The 25,240-nt window shown below is 43.8% G+C and overlaps 1 protein-coding gene across 2 annotated transcripts; it reads left to right on the forward strand.

Moving 5' to 3' along the window:
• Positions 1-4,028: 4,028 nt before the first annotated feature.
• ccnd1 (cyclin D1) lies at positions 4,029-24,974 on the forward strand. Of its 2 annotated transcripts, none has more exons than XM_086008189.1 (5): positions 4,029-4,421; positions 5,871-6,086; positions 7,551-7,710; positions 12,361-12,509; positions 21,261-24,974. In XM_086008189.1, exons 1-5 carry the CDS (start codon positions 4,224-4,226, stop codon positions 21,414-21,416), a joined length of 879 nt encoding a protein of 292 aa, XP_085864315.1. In that variant the 5' UTR covers positions 4,029-4,223; the 3' UTR covers positions 21,417-24,974. The 2 variants fall into 2 exon arrangements, with proteins under 2 accessions (XP_085864315.1, XP_085864316.1); XM_086008190.1 differs by lacking the exon at positions 4,029-4,421 and adding an exon at positions 4,963-5,045.
• Positions 24,975-25,240: the final 266 nt, after the last annotated feature.

Raw genomic sequence — 25,240 nt, forward strand, 5'->3', positions numbered from 1 at the left:
TAAACAGAGTGCTGCACTGTCAGAGGTGCCGTCTTTCAGAAGAGACTTTAAACCGAGATCCCATCTGCCCTCTCAGGTGGACGTAAAAGATCCCTTGGCACTATTTTGAAGACGAGCAGGGGAGTTCTCTCTGGTGTCCTGGCCATTATTTATCTCTCAACCAACATCTCTTAAAACAGATTATCTGGTCATTATCTCATTGCTGTTTGTGGGATCTTGCTGTACACAAATTGGCTGCTGCGTTTCCTACATTACCACAGTGGCTACACTTCAAAAGTACTTAATTGGCTGTAAAGCGCTTTGGGTCATCCTGAGGTCGTGAAAGGTGCTATGTAAATGCAAGTCTTTCAGTCTTTCTTTAGAATTCACTTAAAATGATTTTGCATTACTGTAACTAGATCTTCCCTAAATAGTATCGATAGAAGATTGAGTGGCCTTTTAATCAAGGTATTTGAAGTGATAAATGGATTTGATAGGGTAGAGAAATATAATCTATTTCCTCTGGTGGAGAAAACCAGAAGAAGGGGACATAACCTTAAAATCAGGAGTGAAATCAGAAGGCACTTCTTCACACAAAGGGTGTGCGTGCTGGGGGTCAATTGAAACTTTCATGGCTGAGAGTGATAGATTTTTGTTAGGTAAGGGTATCAGGGATATTAAGCATGGGCAGGTAAATAGGGTTGAGGTACAGATCAAGCATGATCTAACTGAATGGCGGAGCAGGCTCGAGGGGCTGAATGGTACACTCCTGTTCTATCTTAAAGTCTTTATGAGGTCATTGAAGATGGATGCGTTACTTGTCTCCTATTCATCTCCAGGTGTGAAATAAAACAGTAGATGATTCACATATCATCTGAAGTACATAATGTGAAGGGCGGGGAAGGGTCCAAGTTAATATAACTGCAGCACTATCCACACCTCATTCATAAAGATCTCTAATTGTTTGGTCAGGGAGGGAATTATGGAACTCATCCCACCTCCTGGGTTAACACAGCAAATCCTGAAATTATCCACAAGCTCCCTGCCACCAATGCCAAACTGTGCCATGTAGAACAGTGTGTGCGCGTAACACGTGAGACACCATGGCACTCTCATTGCAGGCTTGGAAACAGCAAAAAAAAGGTTTTAATAACTTTATATGTCCATCTCAACAGCCACAGCTGGTTGCACGTATAAGAAAAAGGTAAATAATTCGATATATAGCGCAGTAGGCCTGTGAGATTCATTCATGCGCAGTTTTGTAGAATATTAATATTCGGGATGAATATAAGTAATTAACCAAAATCAGGACTGGGTTATTTGCAAGCATAGAAAAAAAACTGTTTGCAATTGAAATCAAATAAACAAGTGCCACCAGTGGAAAGGGCCATGGCAGGTGAAGATATATTTTATGCCAGTAATATTTGCTCATTTAAATCTGTAGGTCAGATTTCTGAGCGCCCAAACAATCCATGTTAATCTTTCATCTTTGTATAAAAGTTCCCAAGTGACGCCTGTAGCCGCTCCAGTTATTTTCCCCTTCACCTGGAACAGTTGCGCCCACCTGTCCGTCAAACACACCCAGTGCCGTATTGTCCCGCGTAGCCGGCGCGGCTCCCCATCCCCTGTCGGCAGCCAGTTTACCGTATTATCTGCCGTACGTTACCAGCCTGCGGCAAGAAGCTGGCGCAGCCCATCCAAGTCCTTCTTAAGCGAAAGACGGCCGCGTGGATTTTAAAAAAACCCAAAATAAAACAATTGGAACAGTTTATAGCAACGTTATAGGCAGCATTTTACCGAATTAGGGAGGGGGAGTGCATTTTGTTCAAGGCAACTTGCGTCTCCGCCAACATTATTTCTGATTTTTCTACCAGTTTATAATGGCGAACGGGAAACGCATTTGTCCCAGTTTGTTCACTGATTCGATTCCCATTTCCACCCCCTCAGTAAAAATGGGTTATGATACTTAAAACCAGGTGAAAGCAGAACCTAAACTACACCATCGTTTTGATGCAAAATAAAGCTGAAATAAATTCACGCCCCCTCCTCCTCCTCCAAGCCAAGTTATTATTTAATTGTGGGTGGGAAAAAAAACCTCTTCCCTAATATTTTTTTTGGGGGGGAGGCAGGGAGCAATTCACATTTATGATGCTAATCCAGCATCTCGCCGGTAAATTAAAAGTTCAAAGTTTGGTTTCCGATCCTATTACAGAAGTAACCACGCGGGACAGCGGTGGATGTGTCAGTCTGGGAGGATTTAGAGAGACAGTCCCAGTGAAGCTCGCTCAGATCTCTTTCCCTTTCTAAACGCGCGACTCTGGGATAATTCCTCTCCCCCCGCGACCCCCCCCCCCCCTTCCCGTGTTCGTTTTAGTCCCTAATAATGGGTTTATTTAATTTGAAATATTGTGATAATCATTCCTATACAAAGGAATGCTGGGGTCAGTGCAGTACAGCCAGTCGGAATTTGAAGTCAGTCAGTGGCGTCGGCTATGTATGTGTGTGTTTTAAGTGAAATACACAGATCGCTCCTCACATCCGTTTTGACAGATGATCTGGGTCGCTTGGCAAAAGCCTGGTTTCCGCGGGAACAATAGCTTAGCTGTATTACGGTAATTAGATGCAAGCGGAGCATGTGGACTTGTTAATGTAGGCGCAGCTTGGAATGTCAGGAATGTCCCGACTCCCATTAATGATCATGCGACAAGATTCACAGTGAGAGAGAGAGAAAAAATAAGAGCCAGAGGAGAGAGAGAGAGAGCAGAGGTTGGGGGGGAATCTCTTCCACTGCATAAAATAACATTCAACCGATAATAAGGGAGAATAATGAACCAGACACCGTTAATTTAAAAAAGAATCCAGTCCAATCTTATCTGCTGAAAGTGCAATCACTTGCAAAGCAGAAGTTACAGAGTTTGATTACAAAATCGCAGTGGTTGGTGTCTGTTAAAAGAGTTGGGATTCAGTAGAATAATATATACATATAATAAAGGGCAAGGTATTGAAATCAAGGTGATCCCTCCTTCTTGATGGCTCTCCTCTCTTCCCCCTCCACCCTAAAATAAAACTATTGTGACTGCTTTCACATTCCACTGAGCAAAAGGGATGGGGCTAGATGCCTGAGTGATCGATGGGCAGCCAAAGCGGAGAGCTGACCTGATCTGCCTAGTAACAATCTTTTTCGCCATTGGTTATGCTAATACCTTCGCCTCTTCTACCGGCGTTAAGGAGTCCCTCTCACAGATCGAGGAAATTTTGCCAATTTAACTTCCCCCCCACCTCCCCGCCCCCCTCCTCCCCACGCGCGAGAAAGAGAAAAAAAAAACTTTCCAGCGGGCGAAGGCTGTATTTTTTTTAATGGATTCTGTACCACACGCGGAATGAACGTTGCAGGGAAAGCAGGAAGCCTGGGATAAACTGAACTGACCCCCCCACAAGTCGGCTCATAGGCGGAAAACAAAGCAATACATATATAAATAAATATATAAATGCACTGTGTGGATCACTTCAAACCTCGCGAAACTCTAAATCGCAATCTTTAATGAAATTCATATTTAACTCAATAGTGCAGCAATGGTTTTTATGCCCAAATATGTGTGTGTGCGCGTGCACATGCATAGATCCACAGGTTTTATATACAATCTTTATATTCAATTCAATCTGTTCCCATTGTACCAAATGCTTCCACTTTCTAACTTGAGTTGTTTCCACCGAGCTGTCAATCAACCCCGGCTTGATTGACAGCTGACTACAAGCTCCTACTGTATTGCAACATGGATCTCTTTTTCTTAAATTATATTTTTGCGGGGGGGGTTTAAAAAAAGTGCATCTCTTAAAAAATATACACGTCTGGTTCAAGTCCTGCACACAAAAAAATAGGGGGTGGGGGTGGGGGGCAGGGATGTGGTGTCTCGGAATAAACCCGCTGCAACGAGTGGCCGCAATCAATAAGGTCGAATCTGAATGTACATTGATAAATCCTGCCTCTTTTTCCCTGCAAATGGGGGCGGCTTTATAGGCTCTGCCCCTGCGCTGGCCTCTCTATTCCTTCTTTGATCTCTCAGTCCCAGCTGCTCTGCATAACAACAACTAAAAGGCAATTGCGTCACTTTGCGGGCAAGTTATAGTTAAGTTTTTTCCCCTGAACTATAGCCTCCAGAGGCAGTAGCATCCCCCGTTTTAGTCAATGCAATAGCCGAAAGAGAGAGAGAGAGGAGAGAGAGAGAGAGAGAAAAGCCCTCGCAATGGAACATCAGCTATTATGCTGCGAAGGGGAGACCATCAGAAGAGCCTACAAGGACCCCAATTTAATCAATGATCGCGTCCTGCAGAACATGCTCAGGTCGGAAGAAAACTCTCTGCCCTCCCTCAGCTACTTCAAGTGTGTTCAGAAAGAGATCGTGCCTTCCATGAGAAAGATTGTTGCCACTTGGATGCTGGAGGTTTGTACAGAAAATTATATAAATATAAATATTTATATATATAGAGCAGCTTACATTTGCACTTTGGAGAGCTTAAATCGGAGCCACCGTATCTGTCAGGTCGGGCTTTTTTTAAAACTTAGTTTCCTCTGATTTGAGATGCCAGCTTGCAACCTGACAGCAAACTGGGGGACATGTCACACCTACTCTTGCAAGTTTCCCCCGTTTCGCTCTTCCCCCCACCCCCCCTAATTTTATTGAATTTAAAAAAAAAATGTAGGTTCCTTTGCCCCATTTGGACATCTCACCCCCCACCCCCTCTCCACCCCACGCTATTGCCTTGTGCTTGCAGGTTTTATTCTGCAAATGCCCTTCTATATCTTATTGAGAGAGAGAGAGAGAAGCTGATGTTGCATTTCAAAGGCCGGCTTTTGGTTGACTTGAATGCAAAGGCTTCCCCCCACCCCCTCCTCTCCCATCTCCTCTTTTTGGTTTTTGCAAAAAAAAAGTTTGCCCCTGTTTCTGGGGCGCAGAAATTAATTTAAAAACCCTAAATAAGCTTGTACACGTATGCAGTTCTATGCGTGCCAGTATTATACGCCATCTTTGATCCGTATTGCGACGAAACCCCCTCATAAGTTTCAGGTAAAACAAAAGCCAGTGAAATCCGAGGGGCTCCTGCCTCTGGGAGACTTGGCAGCGCCAGGTGTGGGGGATCGCTGGTCAGTTTCGAGGCGTTTCGGCGTTCAACTGTCGGAAATTGACACGATTCTTTGTTGAAACCGAAGGGCACCCACGTTCCAGCCTCTCCAGATCTTCCCAGCAACTTAACACCCGGGGAAAAAAAGACTTAAAATTGCGGGAAACGAGTGGGGTCAATTGGCAGGAAAATTAGCTGGGCGCAAGGCGGAGAAGGTCTTGCGTATTTTCGTGCCCTTTTCGCCCGCTTTTGCGCCCATTCTTTATTTTTAATCAATTTTTGAAATTGCACAGGGCACAGGCTTCCTGTGATGTCGGCGCATTTCGCTCGAAACTTGCTCCCCGCGCCACCACCTCCCGACTACACCCCCCACCCCCCCGGGGCACTGAAATTTAGTTCTTTTGAGAGGTTTCGCCAGCCTGAAATGCCCAAAGCGACATGGCAATCGAAAAAGCATCGCTCGGGGGAGATTTTCGTCTCATTTCCATCCGCCGGGCTAATTTTTAAATATTTTTAAATATTTTTTGAAAAGATGACGAAGCTGAAAATTCAAGTGCCGACTCTTAATGGGGGGGAAGAGAGAGAGGAGCGAGAGCGAGAGAGAGAGAGAGGGAAAACGTTGGGAGTGTGTCGGATGACACTAGTTAGGTCCGAATTGTTGGTCGGAATAATGAAATTAGCGCTCAGTGCTCAAAAGTTTACTTTGTGTTCAAGGAATCTTTTTACTGAGCTAATCTGTTGCATTCTCCCACTTGCCCTTTCTTCTCTAGGTTTGCGAAGAGCAGAAATGCGAAGAGGAGGTATTTCCGATAGCCATGAACTATTTGGACCGATACTTGTCGATTGAACTGACGAAAAAGAGCCACTTGCAATTACTGGGAGCAACTTGCATGTTTCTGGCATCGAAAATGAAGGAAACTATTCCATTGACAGCGGAAAAACTCTGCATTTATACCGACAACTCCATCCGACCCGAGGAGTTACTGGTAAATGGCAAAAACCTCCCCCCTCGCTCTCGAATTCACACATCAATTAGGGAAATAATCTCACTTTCCCGTAACAATAAACTTCCTTTGCATCTTCCATCTGAAGAAGAATTATCCCCCCACCCCGTTATTATATTAATAATCAATAGCTCCTTTTTCTCTCTCCTAAACCATTAAAATACAATCACAGCAAGTGCAGACACCAGGAAATTCGTGGCAGTACCCCGATATATGTAAATTTGGGGAAGTCGCTAAACATCCCCCCACCCACCCACACACCCACACACACCTCTTTAGTGATGTTGCTGTCCTGTTTGCCAGCCCGCTCGGCCACTCTTAATATTGCTGATCAGTCATTTAAAAAAAATAATTTGCCATATATTTTTTTAATCAGATTCCACGCCCAGCGTCCGATCCCATTAATAAGCCCGTCAGGATGGCTTTAACTGGGACCTATATTTTATTTATCTTTGCACTCGGTCCAAATGCCAATGTGCTTTTAGTTTGCTAAGTAAATTTAACCCAAAAATATGACCAAACCCCCCCCCCCCCCGAAAATTAATGATTAATATTTTACATTGTCATTCATTTCAGAATAGTGATTGGGGACATTTCATCGTTCTCGATGTTAAAAGTTTGTGAACTTGAATATTGCTCGATTCTGGGGCTTTATAATGGAAACGTGCAGTTTGAAAACCAGGACCGCAAATGTACCTATTTCAACATTTGACATGTTCCCAATGGCTTGTATATTTCCATATATATGCGAGTCGTTGGCGCCCTCTGTTGACACGGACGCGAATAGGCAGGATGCTGCTGTTTCCGCTCGCAAGCGATCTATTAATACAGCGCGGTGCCTGTCAATAGGATAATGAATGAAGAGCAGGTTTTTTTTCTTTTTTCTTAAAGCAGTATACTCTGCAAGACACAATTGAAGGCTGTTGGTTTAAAGCCCATGGCCAATATTTATCCCTCAACCAACATAAAACAAAAAAACATTAATCTGGTCATTATCACGTTGCTGTTTGTGGGAGCTTGCTGTGAGCAAATTGGCTGCCGCGTTGCCCACATTGCAGCAGTGACTCCACTTCAAAAAGTCCTTCATTGGCTGTAAAACACTTTGAGACGTCTGGTGGCCGTGAAAGGCGCTCTATAAATGCAAGTCTTTTCTTTTTATGGGCACAATTTAAAACATATCAAAATGAAAGGGTCAATAAATTGTAGCCAGGTTCTTCAATTTGGAGTGGATTTTGTACAGTGGAGGAACATATTCGTATAAAACCAATCTTTTTGCTGCTTTGCTGTGGAATAGGCTTACCATTAGAGGTTACAAATGGATTCACCCTCAATAAAAACACTCCCACGCCCATTTCTGTCATTGTGTAATCTGCAATGTATGGTCTCCACCTACAGGACTCGACACAGCCCGCTATACATATATGTGTATATATGTTTGTCTTTCAGCAAATGGAGCTGCTTGTGCTCAACAAACTGAAGTGGGATCTAGCCTCTGTGACTCCTCACGATTTCATTGAACACTTCCTCAGCAAGCTACCCATCCCCAAGGACAGCAAGCAGATCATCCGCAAACACTGCCAGACTTTTGTGGCTCTTTGTGCTACAGGTACGGAGCCCCTCTGCTCAATCAGGCGTGTCAGATGGGATGGGGGGGGGGCGTTGGGGTGGGTGCTGGTGTTATTTCTCCGATTTAATATGCCTAACAACTAGGAGCCACACATTTCAATAGAGCACTTCGAGTCACAAACTGTTTCTTTTGTATTAATGTAAATGGTCTGTTAATTCCAATTTACATAACTCAAAGAAAAGGTATGGTATGTGGGGAAAATAATAGGAGTGGAGAGACGAGATCCCCACCACTGATTAATAAATGGATCATCCTGTGTACAGGAAACCCACTGCAATAACTTGTAGCCAACACAGTGAATCGTGCAGCAATTGGCCCCCAATTGAATGCGACTTATAATGGGTTACAGTTTTAGCACTTTTTTGCTGTACAAGTACACTGTGAGTACAGCTGACAAATACCTGAAACTAGGTAGGTTTATCTTTACTATATTGACAAGCAAGAAGCCAAGACTATGTTGGGTGTTGTAGTACAGGGTGAATGAAGTGAGTTGTGTCTCTGCTTCTCCACTGTTAACTATTTCCTGAATGTGAATCCAAAGTAACTGGTAGAAGGATTAGAGGGGAGTTGAGGAGAACTTTTTTCACCCAGAGGGTGGTGGGGGTCTGGAACTCGCTGCCTGAAAGGGTGGGAGAGGCAGAAACCCTCATCGCATTTAAAAAGTGCTTGGATGTGCACTTGAAGTGTCGTGGCCTGCAAGGCTACGGAACAAGAGCTGGAAAGTGGGATTAGGCTGGACGGCTCTTTCTCGGCCGGCACAGACACGATGGGCCGAAGGGCCTCCTTCCGTGCGGTAAACGTCTATGATTCTATGAATCGCTTGAACCTAAACTTGACTTTTCTCTACTCGGGGACGAGTGATTGGAGGCTAAGTGCGTAGAATCAATGACGTAAAGGTTTTGTCAGAAAGAGCATTTTGCTGTTGGCAGAATTCAGGTAGGATTGCAGATCAGCGGAACTCAAACTTCCTGTAAAGGTAGCAGAGAATATTACAGAGAATCTACAGCTGGTGTTTATGCTGCACACAAGCCTCCTCCCACCCCTCTTCATCTAATCCTATCAGCATAACGTTCTATTCCTTTCTCCCTCATGCTTATCGAGCTTCCCCTTAAATTAGATTATTATTATATATATATTTGACTGAGTCACATGTTAAATCATCTAAAGTAAAAAAAAAACTGCAGCTGAACCCTAATCCCATTTTCCTCTCCACTAAAGCTGGCCTGCCTGCCATACTTAGTTGGAGCCATGGACACTCACGATGCTGCTCCTCAGCCTAACTACCAGGAGGCTAGAATAGTGCCAGAGTAACTTGGCCCTTTTTTTCACCAATATTTCTGCGCCAGCCCCCGTTCCCCCCCCCACCTTCCCTTCTCCTAAAGGCATGGACTTCTTGTTGGAGAGTACAGGTCCACAGGCATCCTGCGTCCTCTTTCACTTTTAATCGTGTGAGTATTAATCACAAATGGAGGGAGGCCATTCGTCCACAAGAGGCATCACAGCTGAGCTAGGTGCTGTCCTCGCCTGACACATGCACGTTTGCAGCGGAAGTCACTGGAGCAGGAACACTGGCCATTTAAAAAAATATATTTATTAACCCCCCCCCCACCCCTGCCTTGCCTGCCTAAGCTTGTGGCTTTGAGGTCCTTTCTAGTATGCTGGCTGAGAGTAGCTAACTCACGTGCTGGGATTGCGCCTGGAACCTTCCTGGCATTTATGCCCAAGATACTGACCGGATAAACTCATGGAACGTCGAGGAAATCCCTAACTGTTGTGCTTCCCCCATTTGTCCTCCCACCCAGGCCACAGCATCAGTGACTTGCCTGGCGCTGGCGAAGCTCGCCCTCTGGAGGAGCACTCCTGTAAATGCAAGCAGAGGCCAGGGTGCAAACTTTATATCTTGGGCTTGTGTCTGCCTTTCAGCAATCTCTTTTCATTATCTCATTTTTGTCCCCGTGTCGATAAATGTGAAGAAAGCGCATTGAGGAATCCACGTACAGCCTATAACTGGCATTACAACCGCAAAGCAGTCGGGTTCTTAGAGGGAGTTGTCAGCTGGCACGCCTACTGGTGGCTGTTTGGCTCCTGTGCACTGAAATTTTTTGCCACCGAATTGTCAATTCCATCTGGCGTAGAGGACCGGGCACAGCTTGTGTGCACGTCATGCGTGTCTGAGGACTGGCAAAGGCAAAACAATATATAGTTATTGTTGAGATATTAAAACGTGTTTTGAAAACACGCTGAATCTAGTTGGAGTTGGCTAACGTGAGTTGTTGCTGTTTTGATGCAAAAATGTTTCATTTAGCATCGCCAGATAGGTAACCAATTCCCTTAAAGCGCCATCATTAAAAACAATAAGAAACGATGGACCGGTTACATTCACACAGTGGTGAATTGTGTCGGAGGCCACTTGAGGGGGGTTGACAAAAGTCGTTCTTTTTTTTCCAATCAAGGTTCCGTTATTCATACCTTTGGCAGATTAACAAAGTTTCTGTCGTGACCAAAGGAAAATGCCGATTGTTATTGTGCAAACTCGGAGTAAACTTTTACTCAGAGAGCAAGTCCCAGAAATCTTGACTCGAGGAAGTTACGGAAAGCACAGAGCCGAGTGCGGTGTGTGGCCCAGGAGCCAGTGAAGCTAGTGTGTACAGTGAAAGGAAAGTGGTTTGGGAAGTTTGTTGGTTGCTGTGCATCCCAGAAACCTTTTGGCCCTTCCATTTACTTTGAGGATGGCGAACTTTTTTTTTTAAATGTTTTTTTTTACCAGGTTGAACCATGCTTTGCTGTGCTGGCAGTTACAATGTAGGGACAAATCAGGACAGTTCAAAGGTTGCGCATTGCTGACATTCCAGTACTTTGATCGATGGCTCCAGTTACTTTTTTTTCGGGGGGGGGGGGGGGAAGGAGAGAAACAGGCGAGCCTAAAGCCTGAAACACAACATTTGCCCCTCAGCAATGGACAGAGCGCATAAATAGAGCACTGAAGTAATTATCCTTTACAAAAGATTGAACAAGAAGTGGGGAGGAGGGGGGAAGGGATGATTTAAAAGACTTTTAATGGAAGGGATTACATTCAAGGTGATGTTGAGCAGAATTCCTTTTATCCAGCCTCTGAATTGTCTACTTAATAGAGCTGGATTTTGCTAAAGACCTTCTTTTGTTCTGCGGTAGGTCAAAAAAAATTACTAGTGTTGTTTGAAGTTAACACATAATTGCCGGTAATGAATAGATTTTGGCATGGACAAGTGATACTGGAATAAGCCTCAAAAGAAATAATCTATTTACCATAAGTTAGAATGGCATTCGTGATAACGTGAGCTCCCGGATAAAGAATCCGCAACCAGGCCGGTGCAGGTTTTTAATTACATATTTCTAATAATTATATAGTTAAAAATTTGACTTGTTATTAATGACACAAACTTGAAACAACTGCACCTCCGCTGCTCTCTCAATTCATGTGCGTCCTGTTCTGTGCTGCTTCAAGAATGCAACTCGTCAGGACCTGTCGTGTCTGTGCAAGTGAATTCTATGAGCAGTTTTGATTTGCCTGAATGAAAGGTTTTCATTCATGGCCCCCAGCCCTGGGTTGTGATGGTACTGCTTCATTTAGAATTGAAGGAGTGACTCGTCCTGTTTGGGTTTTTTTCTCCCTCCCCCCCATCTCTCTCTCTCTCTCTCCTTTTTTTTCGAAAGAAAGAGTTTTGGAGGCTTTTGTCTTCCTCTGGGGTGGCTGGCCTTTCTTCTTGCAACACTGAAGTTGTTTATTCCTTTCGGATGAAGTCTCAAGATAGGCTAAGAGGGATGTGCGCTTGAATTGATAGGGGGGAGGGGGGGGCGATGGTGGCCTCCTCCTCCACCCCCCCCCACCCCACCCCCTTCGCCTTTTGTTGGAATGTCAGGTCCAATTCATCTTGCCGCGCGGAACCCTGCTCCTGTGCTCTCAATAGCGCAAGATGAGGCGATGGGAGGTCGACAATGATGCCACACTTTTCACTCTGGGGCACCCAATTATAAGCCAGAGGCACCCCTCCCCCCCCCCCCCCCCCACCACCACCCCTCATTAATATGCTGAAATTAGTGGCCTCCGGTACAAATAATTCCTTGTTGCGCGTGACAAAAGGGCAGACCATGCTGTTTGTCTGGAGCAGTCACGAGCATAAAAGTGGACACAGAAATGTGTCTTTTAGGCTTCAATGTCACTATTCCGCCTCCATAGATGCTGGCCAAAGAGGGGCCACCAGTACCAAGGCTCGCTCCGGAGGCCCCCCCGCGCCCCCCGCAGATGGCAGGGCTCTGAATCGCAGTGACGCGGCTCACAAAAGACCCACGGGAGTGGCCTCGAGTCCGGACCTACAGCAATGCAGTCTGGCATGGGGCTCGGTCCGCTGTCAGCATGGCGTCAGATCAGAAGGCCGCCGAGTGCCTGCCAAGTTCTGGAGGCCTCCCGTCACTTAGTTCTGCCACATCTCGCTGAACTTTACAGTCGCTGCGATGGGAGGGCAGCCAACGCATCGCAACAAATAAAATTTAAAACAAAAAAAAAAGCCGTACCAGCCTGCCGCCTTTCGCCGGCCACTCCTTTCTCAAAAGTGCTAATTGTGAAATTCTCGCCGGCTTTCTCTTTTGCAGATGTCAAATTTATATCGAATCCACCCTCCATGATCGCCGCTGGCAGTATGGCCGCAGCAGTTCATGGCCTCCAGCTGGGCAACAGCAACAGTTTTCTTTCCTATCAGGCCCTCACAGACTTCCTATCACAAATCATCAAGTGTGACCCGGTAAGTGCTCCCAATTTCAGAATCAGGAATGTGCTTTTTAAAAAAAATATGAAAGTAAAATCAATAGTAACTTTCAAAAGGGAATTGGATAAATACTTGAAGAGGACAAAAATTTGCAGGGCTGGGGGAAAGAGCGGGGCGAGCGGGACTAATTGGACGGCTCTTTCAAAGAGCCGGCACAGGCACGATGGGCCGAATGGCCTCCTTCTGTGCAGTATCGTTCTAAGAGTTTGCACCTTCATTTCATAATTGCAGTGACTTCCATTGCCCCCCCCGCCCCGCCATGCACCTTTATGTTCCTGCCACATGCTATTGCGTTAGTTATCAGGAATTCTGCCTGTTTGACTGTGTTTGTGTTCAGTGTTTGACTAATTCGAGGCACGTTGGCTCTGCTATTCTCTTCACAATTACCAGGCAAATGCTTTACGGTGACATGCAATCATCGTTGGAAGCTGTTTCGCCTTCTGCTTTTTTAAAAAAATACATGGGAGTGTATTGATTGTGTCCAATGTGTTATAAAACTTAAAGATTAAAACACATTTCTTCCCACCTCTCCTAAAAGGCTGCTACAGGATACAATTCCACAGCTGTTGTCTGGTGCCTTGCCCAAGTGGTCATTATTTAACGTGTGAGCCTAGATAGCAAGCGTTGGCAGCCTATTCAACCGTGTTGTGGGGGGGGGGGGAGACACTTTTTGCAGGAAGGGTACATTCCCGTCATCACCCAAATCTCACCTAATTGAGCTTTGCAGCAGCAATCACTGGTGAGGGAGCAGGGGCGAGAGTGCTGCCTGATGTACATGCCCCTGCTAGATGGCAACCGTACTTCTTGGCTCGGTGGGTGGGGGGGCGGTCAGTGACCTGAGAACCCACTGGGGAATCAGATCCTGAACTTCCTTGTATGTGTGGCTCAGGAGAACAGGGCGCCCATAAGACTTGCTTTCGATGAATAACGACGTTTAATATGTAATTACATTTAGTCACGGCTGCAATGAAGTACCACAGAATCATAAAAAAACGTATACCTATATACTGCAATGCCAGTGTTACTGATTAAAGAATTTCAGTCAAAAATTAATAAAAGCTTAGTGGGTGTGAAATGCCTTGATAGGGAGGCCCAGAATGGAAAGGATTTGAATGGCTTAGCAATAATAGCCATGTTATGTACTTGTAACTCTTCTGCATTCAATAGAACAATGGCTTTGTGATGTGTGACTCTTTAGTGGCCATCCAGCAATTAATAGTGTATCAGTAGAGACAGGCAGAGGGTTAAGCTTAAAAGGAAATGGCTCATAAGAAATGTGATAAATGGACCTCATGGTGTCTGTGACCTTTATGTGTGGCCTGTAACCCGACACCTCTTAATGTCAAGTGGAGCCAACGTCCTTTATTCGAGGTTTCCTAATGATCTGAGTCCAATTTTATTACCACCTTGCACCTACGCTGCGACAGTCATTGGCCGAGGAGCCTAATGGTGACATTATCGCATTGTTAAAGCAGATATTTGCCTGATTTACACCACAGCTTTCTTCTGCCTGGCTGGATAGCAGGAGATGTGCCTCAGTAGGAACCGGGCAATAAAGCAGTCAGGGATCAATTGGCCGAGGAAGAAGGTTTTTTTTTTAACAAGCGGAGGGCTAAATGCAAATGTGTGGCACAGTGATGCGTGAGCTCGGATGCAGAGATGTGCTTTTGTTTGTCCATCACAATGCAGCGGCCAAACATTGTGTTAGGTCAAGAGTTTTGTGTCAGAATTAACTTTAGCAGCATTTGACAAGGACCAACAGTATGGGCCTAAAAGCAAAGATTGCCTTTACAATGTTGATGGAAAACACAATGCTCGAGAACGGTAAACAAAAAAGGGGTTGTAATTGCTTCTCAAGAGGCGATAATTAAGACTGATTTAAATAATGTACTGAACTAACATTTAAGACCAGAGCTACGTTTTCCCGCATGCCTCTTCCCAAGAATTTGCCCCATCGAATCTATGCCAGCGGAAGGCAGAACAAGCAAGATATTTCTAATTATTGCTCTTTGTTTTGTACTGCTGGCGATGCTATTGGTTGTGGTCACAAGTATGAGCCGAAAACAATGTAGCGCAGTGGTTGGCAGATGAGGTGGCTTGACTCCGTCATTTATTAACCGTAGGAATGCTGCTTTAGTCACTTTCCACCTGGGAGCTGTGATGCACTTGGTGGATGAGGTAGGATTTGGACCTGAAATATTAACAATAATCCTGATACCGCTTTTCAGTTAATCGTTTAACGGGGTGGGAGCGGGTAGGTAATTTTAACCTAACCCACTCGGCAGGAAACTAACCCTCCCCTCCCCCCGCCTTTTACACCCCGCCCGATTTTACTTGCCATTAACATTATCAGAAAGTAACATTGGGTGGAGTGTAAAACAGGTGCACGATCTAATCCCTTCAGTTTCTCTGGATGGGTTAGCTTGAAATTACCCCGATTTATCATTCTCTGCACTCACAAAATTAATTGTCCAGTAATTTGAATTGTAAATCATATAAGAACATGGGAATTTTGTGCTGAAAAATTTATGGAATAATTTGAATTGGACTGTACATTCATAGTAGCCCTTTATCGTTGTAATCCTGGAATGCAGATTTAATTGGGAAACTGACAAATAGAATTCGAAACTGACTAGCCATTAGAAGTGAAATGTGTGGAAGAGAGATTACCTTGACTTCCCAATACTTAGAATGGTAGGATGTTCTTTATAGGTGCACATACACACAAAGAAGAAATGTCACCTGAGCATATATAGTACCTCTGTTCTGGCTCAGTCACCTTAGCGTTGAGTCTAATATCCTGTTTTCACTTTGATCACTGGTAAATGGAACCCAAATTAAGCATAATTGTGACCCTTGGGCAGTCTTCTACTTTTCAAAAAGTCTTACCCCATTGTGTGAGCACCGTGAATTTGTTAGGTCGGATCAAGTTTCCAGTACCCTAATTGTCTTCAGCTTAATCTTTTGCCTGCCACACACCTTAGATTAGGCATATGTTATTCTCGGGAGATCATAGAAGTGAGAACACCAAAAAGCAAACATATGACCGTTCTTGTGGTGCACTGCCCCCCCACCATCACTCTGAGGAACACGTGAGTTCCTGTTTAAAGAAAGATGCATACAGACTGGAGAGAAAGGCAGATTTATTTTAAGTAAAAGATCTCAAGAGACAGGTCTCTGCAAGTGCGGAATGGGTGTTCTATTCGAGTCCTTTTCATTGGAGGTGCACCTCCTTTATTTACATTTACTTTTTAGGGAGGAAAAAAACCAAGTTCCTTTTCAACTAATTCAAAAGTCTTAAAAAGGTCCTGAGAAATCAGTGGTGGCACTGACTCCTAACACTTAGTTGTGGAACGGAGACAGTAGCAAGTTCCAAGTCCGGCTCTGCTCTGGTCCTGAACCTCCAGCGGTGAGGCATTCGGTGAATGCGATGGTGTCTCGCAGCAGCAAGAGTTGCATCAGGCTTATCCGTGGTGGCTAGTTGCCGGGACATCGGTGAAATCTGGGAACAAGCCTTCCTCGTTCACCACCCCCCTGCCCCCCCAAAAAGCTTCTCCCACTGTTGTGCCTTTTTTAAGATGAGAAACCACTGTGTGCATTGGCAGAAAATAGAAAACTTCCAAGCAGCCAACGAGAGTTTGGGAACAAAATCTGGATAATATGAGAAACCTAAGGTTTTAGCTAATTTTCCTCTTTCTGAGGCTGGTGACTCGTACTGGAATTTGGACCTGTGTGCAGCCCAGCCTCTTGGCATTCCTATGTGAATCTAGTCTGAGGGTGTTGGCAAACTATTCGACTGTATGAGTGGGGGGGTTTGTCTCGGTGAAACTTGTCTTTACCTGACACTCAAGCTATGTCCAAGTCTTTATGATTTTCGTCTGCCCCCTGCCTTCCAATTCTAGCCCAGGGTCCCTGACACCACGAAAAACACCCCCACTACCACTCTGACTTGAGATTGGCAAACTCAGACCAAACTAAAGAACAAACCTTTGACCCTCCTGGTCTGGGTAGCTCAGCAACGCACTGTGCAGGGCCTTTACCTCGGAATAGTTGAGCACTTTAATGGTTGCATATTTGTAGCTTTACATCACGGCTGCTGCTTTCTAACACTTAATCAAACAAGAGTTTAAAGTCTTCATCTGTCCAAAAAAGGTTCTTGCATTTTCTGTATCCAATATATCATGCGCAAGAAAAATGGCTAGTTAATGTTCTGGGATTGTTGGTGCTATTTTCTTTTGGCTTTAATGCAAGTGATGTGAGAACAGAATTTAAACGGCTCTCTCAATGGCTAAAGGAAGCGCTGGTTGTGTGGAGCTGACCTTCTGAGAGTATTAACTCAGCAGTACACTTAATGTTAGGTCCAAGATCTTGGTCCCTTTGTCTGTATTGATCTCAGCTGACGGGGCAGTGAGGCCCTTGATGTCCCTGGGCTAAAGGTGGGAGAATGTCCCATTGCTGATAGCGGTGCAGTGACAGACCAGGACATAGAAACATAGAAGATAGGAGCAGGAGTAGGCCATTCGGCCCCTTGAGCCTGTTCTGCCATTTAATGAGATCATGGCTGATCATCCAAATTCAGTACCCTGTCCCTGCTTTCTCCCCATATCCCTTGATCACTTTAGCCTTAAGAAATATATCTAATTCCTTCTTGAATATATTTAATGAATTGGCCTCAACTGCCTTGTGTGGTAGAGAATTCCACAGGTTCACCACTCTCTGGGTGAAGAAATTCCTCCTCATCTCAGTCCTAAATGGCTTACCCCTTATCCTTAGACTGTGACCCCTGGTTCTGGACAGATTAGGGAGATCCCAAGTTTGTTCCCTGGTCACTGCGGAGTTGGCTGGGCTGGCGGTAGAGGTGCTGCAGTTGTCCTCAGTGCTGCTGAATATAGGAAATGGGGGGAAAAAACAGCAGGGTAATCATTAAATCCAAATAAGGAATTCAGGGGAAACTTACCCAGAGATTGGTTAGAATGTGGAACTCGCTACCACAAGGAGTAGCTGAGGCGAATAGCATAGATGCATTTAAGGGGAAGCTGGATAAACACATGAGGGGGAAAGGAATAGGATATGTTGATGGAGTTAGATGAAGAGGAGGGGGAGGATGCTCGTGTGGAGCATAAACACTAGCATGGTTGCACCGAATGGCCTGTTTCTGTGCTGTAGATTCTATGTAATTCCTACAGACAGTAAAGCATTGAATGAAGGCTGTGGTGTGTTTCCCAGCAGGGTGAGCTACACAAGGGTTATCCAGTGACCTGTGCTCTGTGTGTACGTATGTGTGCACAGAGACACTGGATGAGGCCATGGTTGAGCTTGACCGGCTGGCGATGCTCCAATGGTGGTCTGGCCCATCATCTAATCTCATAAGTGAAAGAGTGTCCACTTGAGTGAGATTCTGGATGGCCGCTGGCACCATTGGAGAAATGTAAGCTGGCCTGAGTCAATGCCTTCAGGCGAGGAGGGAACAAGGGAGAGAAAAATGGAATGAAGCCAGAAGATGCTTATTTTCAAACAATGCATTGTTTCCCATAATCTATCCACTATTGTGCCATTTACATCATGTTATGTCTAGGGGAGTTGCTTGCTCGTACGTTTGCACTATCAGTAAAATAAAGATTTTGACCATTGAGAAGGAGGGATCAAGTGTAGCACAGATACAGTAGCTGTATAAGCGCGCCTCAATTGGTAGTATGCATCTGTCTCTGAGGAGGAATGTTGTTGGATTTGAGCACATGCTCTAGGCTGACACTCCAGTATTGTTCTTCAGATGAGATGTTAAACCAGCATCCTATCTCCCCGTTCCAAGTGATTTCAGGTCAATGTTAAAAGATCCCATGACACTTATGAAAAAGCATTTGTACGCTCCGGGCCAGCATTCGTCCATCAAGCCAATGTCACCTAAAACAGATGAACTAGTCAGTCAAGTAGATGGCAATCTGGGGGATTGTGCTCTGTGTAAAATGGCCACTGTGTTTGCCCGTATTTCAGTAATAATTGATTGTAAAGTGCTTTTTGAGTTGTGCAAGTCTTTGTAAATAATACAAAACGAGCGAGGTGAGAGGATAAAAGACCACAGTTAATGTTTTCCTTTTTCTGGTTCTTGTCTGTCCTGGAGAGTGAATGTTATTTTTTCCCCCCATGGTTTCTGTCAAGTTGCTGCTGTTTCAGTTCTTTTACCATTCTTTCACAAGTATCCAGAAGTGCATTGTTGCTCTTTCAAATAGAAACTGAGGTTGCTTTGAACAAATCAGTGCTATAGGTAGCAAGTGTCACAGGTCCTAGGTGTGCTGCCTTCTGCTGCTTCACAGATGCGTTCGATGTTGGACTCGAGGTCATTTTGTGTGTAATCGTCAAGAGATACCATCAGTGGTGTTGGGGGAAATGGTGAGGAAGTTAATAGACAGGCATTCTTTTGTCACTCTGACTAAATAAGCCCTGGGAAAGGTTTAAAGGAATAACTGTGAGGCGACCTCTGTCCCTTTTAGGCCTGTAGTCCCTGAGACAACATGATTGATGGCAACGAGTCTGTAGCAGTAATGCCGCACTGATACTCTGTGAAGTAAGCGTGGTCTGAACACTGATTAGATTAATATTGCTGCCGTGTAACCCATGCATATTCCAGATGTAAAAGCTTGTGGCAATGTTTTGCAAAGTGTCTCTATCCAAAGGAAGTATCAGACCTGGATTTGACAAAAAACGCACATAGAAAAGTCAGTGATTTGTAATACTTGAATTTTGGCCACTCGTACTGTGCACCTTAATTTGCACTTTACTAAATTCTTAAGTTGGCCGGTGTCTATTTCAGTGATGTTTGTGGCAGTGATGAAATAAGGAGAGCAAATTGCACATTAAGGCAGCACGGTGGCAGAGTGGTTAGCACTGTTGCCTCACAGCGCCAGGGACCTGGGTTCGAATCCGGCCTCGGGTGACTGTCTGTGTGGAGTTTGCACATTCTCCCTGTGTTTGCGTGGGTTTCCTCCGGGTGCTCCGGTTTCCTCCCACAGTCCAAAGATGTGCGGGTTAGGTTGATTGGCTACGATAAAATTGACCCTTAGTGTTAGGGGGATTAAATACGTGGGGTTACGGGGATAGGGTGGGATATGTGTTGGTGTAGGGGTTACGGGGATCGGGTGGGATATGTGTCGGTGCAGGCTCGATGGGCCGAAATCGCCTCTATCTGCACTGTGAGGTTTCTGTGATTCTGTGATTAAGCATATTAGTTGAAGTATAGACTAAGAGAACGACACTCTGGTGAGGCAACAGAAGGATGCCCTTTCTTCCAAAAATGTCATTTGTTTCCAGTCATGCAAATCATAACAGAAGGTACTAATTTATCATTTGAAGAGTGCTTTGACTGCAAGGATTGACATGCCAGAGGTCAAAGAAAATCAGAGGGAAAGGTCGCGTCATGATGTGCCTTCAAAAAAAAAGCTAAACCAGATGGATTGATGAGTTTCTAAACACACAGGATCGAACAGTTCTCTGATTCTTGTTTTTTTTGTGTGGGGAATCTAGACAGCTCTTTGCCCAAAATTCAAATGGTTTCCATTGGGGCTGACTGTATACCAGGCACAATTCTGGAATGTTACACACAGCAGAAAAATATCATGTTCATGCATTTTCCCGCTGGACTGGAAACTGCATCTGGAGGCTGGCTGCTGTTGTTGAATGTGGGCGACGTTGGGCTTGTCCTGCATGGCTCTCACAGGAGGAACAATGGTCAGTGCAGTGATCTGTATCAATCGCTAAACTTCATTGATGCACTCGCCATACTTGCGTCATCAACTCTTTAAGGACGTTGCGGTACCTCGGTATTTGGAGGGTTGCAAGGAGCCAGGATAACATCAAAATCCACCCAGCAGTAGGTCGTTTCTCTTGGCCTACGGAAACCTTGAATTGTGCTCCCCCGATGGTATAGTTGGCAAAATGCACCTTCGTACAAGGTGTCGTACTGAATTGCAGACTAGGAAAGTCTTTAGTTTGATCATCAAGTTTGTGCTGAGGTGGTGGTTTTTAGCCAGGGCAGCAGTTGAACATGACAGTTGATCTCTGTGAGCTGGGGAGGGCAAAGTTTAGCTTGGGATTCCATTCCTGATTGTTGTCCAGTGATTCCTTCTGAAAAGAGGATGTGTGTGTGTGTAGGATTAGAACAGGATTGAACCTGGCTATGATGGGTCCCATGTTTTGAATCGCCTGCTGACACTCGCTGTCCAGACTCGCACCTGATGAATGGGCACTCTGGTGAGCTGCTAGGTCATGATTGTCACTGCGGAACCATATTTCAACACAAATTATTGTCTTAAATGTGGTTCCGCCATGTCAAGTCTCGACAGAAGAAATAAGAATTGGCAAGGGGGCAATCTAGACTTCAGCCCTACAACCCTCCGAGAACCTCTTCGCTCCTCCAATTCTGGCCTCTTGCACATCCTCGATTTCCATCGCCCCACCATTGGCGGCCGTGCCTTCAGCTGCCTTGGTCCTAAGCTCTGGAATTCCCTCCCTAAACCTCTCCGCTTCTCTCTACCTCTCCTCCTTTATTAAGACGCTCCTTGAACCCTACTACTTTGACAAAGCTTTTGGTCACCTGTCCTAATATCTCCTTGTGTGGCGCGGTGTCAGATTTTGTTTGGTAATCGCTGTGGGACGTTTTACTGCATTAAAGGCGCGATGTAAATTGATTTTTAATTATTCTTTACCCCCCTTTTTTTGTTTGTCTTTACACAGGATTGTTTACGGGCCTGTCAAGAACAGATCGAGTCACTTCTCGAGACGAACCTGCGCCAGATACAACACAACAGCATATCCTCGGAAACAAAGACTGTTGAGGATGAACTGGACCTCTCCTGCACACCGACTGATGTGCGAGATGTGAACCTATGATGATTGACGAGGGGTCACTGGCAACTTGCAAGGAAATGCTCGCTATATATATATATATATATATATTAAAAAAAATCAAAAAAAAATCATGACCTCCCCTCCAATATCTCCAGCACGTTGTAAAAAGGGAACCGCTTCCTTTTTGCTTTCAGTGCTCGTGCCCTTTCATTGTGCGTTTAAACATGAAATAATCCAAAACTGATTGTTTTTAAAAAGCAGAAAAGAGAAGGCTTTTGCATAGCCAAACACGTGTGTTATGCTTCAAAATACATGCAGATTATATGAGACATTAATGAAATAGTGTGTTTTTATATACAAAAAAAATCAAGTTTTTATGCTTCTAAGTTTATAATAATAGACCATAGAAAATATCATTAGGGGAGGTAATCGATTTGATTTTTGAGAGTGTGAATGAACCATTTTTAATGTAGAAGAGGGTTTTAGGTAGTAACAATTTAATCTTTTTTTCTAAAAAAAAAGGAGGGAAAAAAAATGTAAGGAAAAAATGCATAGCTTTTACTGCAACCTAGGCTTTTCTATACCTGCTTGCATATGTGTCTAGTCACTTTATAATCAGTTTGTCCAGATGTTTATTTGATTCCTTAGTGCTTATCCTCTTCACCTTATAAATGGTTGATGTAACCCATTGGTGTATTTTAGTTATCAGCATTATTATTATGTTTCCTTTGGAGTCTGTGGATTGCCTGTGCATAAGGCTTGCTGGGTGCCAGCTTATTATTATACGTACAGGTCCATTTTACTACTCATGACTAAGTACCTAATTATACACACACTTACTAATGCTATAATACCTTTTTTAAAGTCTTCAAGTCTTTTGATTTTTATTGTTTGACGGAAGAGACCTATGTAAATAGAATGCTGGCTGGAGTCGACCCATTCTGGCCAACCAATGACAGGTTTAATCCATGGCCTATATTTCTTTTCTCAAACCATTCCATTTCAAAGCACTTTCAAGTCAATAGATTTTTTTTTTAAATCCTTTCTTTTTGTGGAAATTTTAAAAAAAAAAAGAAGAAAAAAATGGAATGGTTTAGAAATATTAAATGCTTGTGTTTGCAAAGCAAGTAATGTTGACTATGGTGTTTGAGAGGGAAATGGAACTTGGGATTGTGACATTCCAGTGAATGATAACTACATTCCAAAAACTGCTGGCATCACTAACCTGTTTTATAGAAAGAACAGTATGTAGAAACCTTTCATGTGCCAACTAATTTATAAATGGGGCCTGTGTAGATGTATTCTTCAGGTTTTATCAGCACACGTAGAATGTAACCATGTTGTTCCGGAAACTATTTGCTTAATTATCCACAACTATAGAAAATTCTTCATGTAATTTATTTATAAGGTAATGTAGATCTATTTATTGTAAGTCTGAAGTAGAAGAAGCTTCCAATAGAGATACATCAGAGTTCAAGGCTTAAGTGTTTGTGTCACAGATGTAGGATCTTAGTCCTTATGCAAAAAACGTCTGTTCTTTCTCCACGCAGTAAATGTTTAAGTTTTTTTCTTAAAGAAAGATACTCGAGTGCCATAAGGCATCTTCAGAATAACAAACGAAGATCCTCAGGACAAGGATTTCTAGATGGTTGAGGGAGCATTCACTATCGGTGGATTTACTGCTGTGACTGATCTCCGTGTAAAGATTTTTGTTTTCTGCACCTGTGTGTGTATGTGTGACGGAGAATGCTGTTCCTGGCTAGAGATGCGTCCTAGCAATGATCGCGAGGAGCGAGAGGGAACGCATGAACTCGAACGAACCGGGCTGTGGTTAACTGTCACGAGTGGGGAATAATTAACTTTGAAACCAGCTTGGTTTTATTTTATTAATGGCATCGCAAGTGTTTTTGAGATTGGAAGGATATATCGGCATAGAACCCCCCACCCCCACCACCCCCAGGCAACAGTTTGGTGGTGCTGTGCCTCCTGTTGGGAAGTGAAATTGTCACCGGCCCAAAAGCTATAATGCTGGTCAAACTTGGCATTTTCACTTGACGTGGGCAGGATTAACATTTTCTTACTCAAGTTCTCTCTTTCTTTTCCTCTGTGCTGCACTTGATGCTCCTGAGAGTTCCACGGTTAAAACCGGATCGGCTGGGAAGGAAACTTTGTGCTGCCCTTTCTGGAGATGCAAGCCACAGTCTCTTGCGACCAGGTTATTTTTTTCCTATTGGGTTCTGTGGCCTGATGGACACACGAGGCAATATTGGTGCTTCTAGAGGGCGAGTTCCAGATGGGTGGGATTGAGGCAGAATACCTGAAAAAACTGCTGCTATTACACGCCCTATGTTCAGAGTGCTGTTGGATTGGATTCGTTATCATTTATAGATTTTTTTTTTTAACTGCAGGCCCCATTTATCGATCTTTTCCCTTTCATGGCCGTAAACATGAAACACCATAGTTTCAGTTTTAGTAGAATTGGTCTTCTTGGAGAAGAGAAAAAAAAATGGAGTTGTTCCAATGTTTTTTTCCCCCCCCCCCAGCTTTTAGGTATTGATAGAAAATTTGCACATGTTGGTATGTACTGATGCTAGAAAGTAGTAGAGGGGAGGAGGAGAAACTAAACTCAGTTTGAAGTCGCGGTGTGAGGAGAATGTGATGGAGAGATGTTTGTGTGATACTGCCGTTTATGGTGTTGATTGTAAGAAATGGAGTGGACACTCCTTTGAGCTGCTATGGAAAGTTCCCAGCTTGGTTTGAAATTAACAATTTTTTGCTTTTTCTCTTTAAAAAAAAATTTTTTTTTCTTTTTTTCGTCATTGTGTTTTGCTGCTAATTCATGGATCAGTTTTTATTACAATGCCATATACTGCCATGTTAGAGGTTTTTTTTTAATTTTCTCATAGAAAATTATGATATTGACATCGGTTTTTTGTAGATTTTTTTTTTCGTTAATGTGATCAGTTCTACTTAATGTGATTACTGCTCTATTCCAAAAAAAAGGTTCCTGTTCACATTACCTCAAACTACAGTTAACCAGACTTTTTTACACCAGGTTTTTGTTTCATATATTGCCTCATAGTCCTGTTTTACTGAAAACTGAAATGCGTTGTACATTTATCTGAAGGGGTTCTGCATGAAAATGCTTCAGGATCCAAGAGGGTCTGATGTATACTGTCTGAATTTCAGGAACATTTGCTTACCTCAAGTCATTTCTGCATGTGGCATCTCTGTTCTTCTGAACCTTCCATTTTATAATCACAATGCTGCACAGACAACGGATGTTGGTTGTACAAGGTTGTGTACCGAAAAGGCAGTGTACTGTATTTTTATATTAAAGAAGATAATCTGTACTGAAAGGCCAAAGGCTGAATAGAGGTTTCACGTACCGACAAAGATGTCTGTTTTTTTTTTAAATCAATGTTTCACATATTTTCAGATGGTCACAATCTATATAAAGCATTCAATTACAAATTTGTACTTTTATATTTTACAAAATGTCACTGTTCATGGTCTGAAATGCACATTTTCACAAACAGACCTGTACTAGACAAGTTTCCAACAAAATAAACTAGAAATAAAAATATTTTGAAAACCTAACGGCTGTGCTTTTGTTTTGTTTTTTCCCCCTTCAATCTTTCCTTTTTGGTTGTTTGGATTGTGACAGGCAAAAAATACCAGTGGCAATAAAAAAAAAATTGCATTTGCGTAGCGCCTTTCATTTCCTCAGGAGTGCATCACAGCCCCTGGAATGACCTTTTTGAAGCTGACATTAATCAGGAGCTGGTCAGCCATATTAGCCCCAAGGCCAATTCCTCTTCTTTGGGACCAGGGTGTGTGCACTCATCCAGATAGGGATCCAACGG

This window comes from Somniosus microcephalus, chromosome 15, assembly GCF_052327205.1.
Source record: "Somniosus microcephalus isolate GS21.2 chromosome 15, FLI_Smic_1.0, whole genome shotgun sequence".
Lineage (NCBI taxonomy): Eukaryota > Metazoa > Chordata > Chondrichthyes > Squaliformes > Somniosidae > Somniosus > Somniosus microcephalus.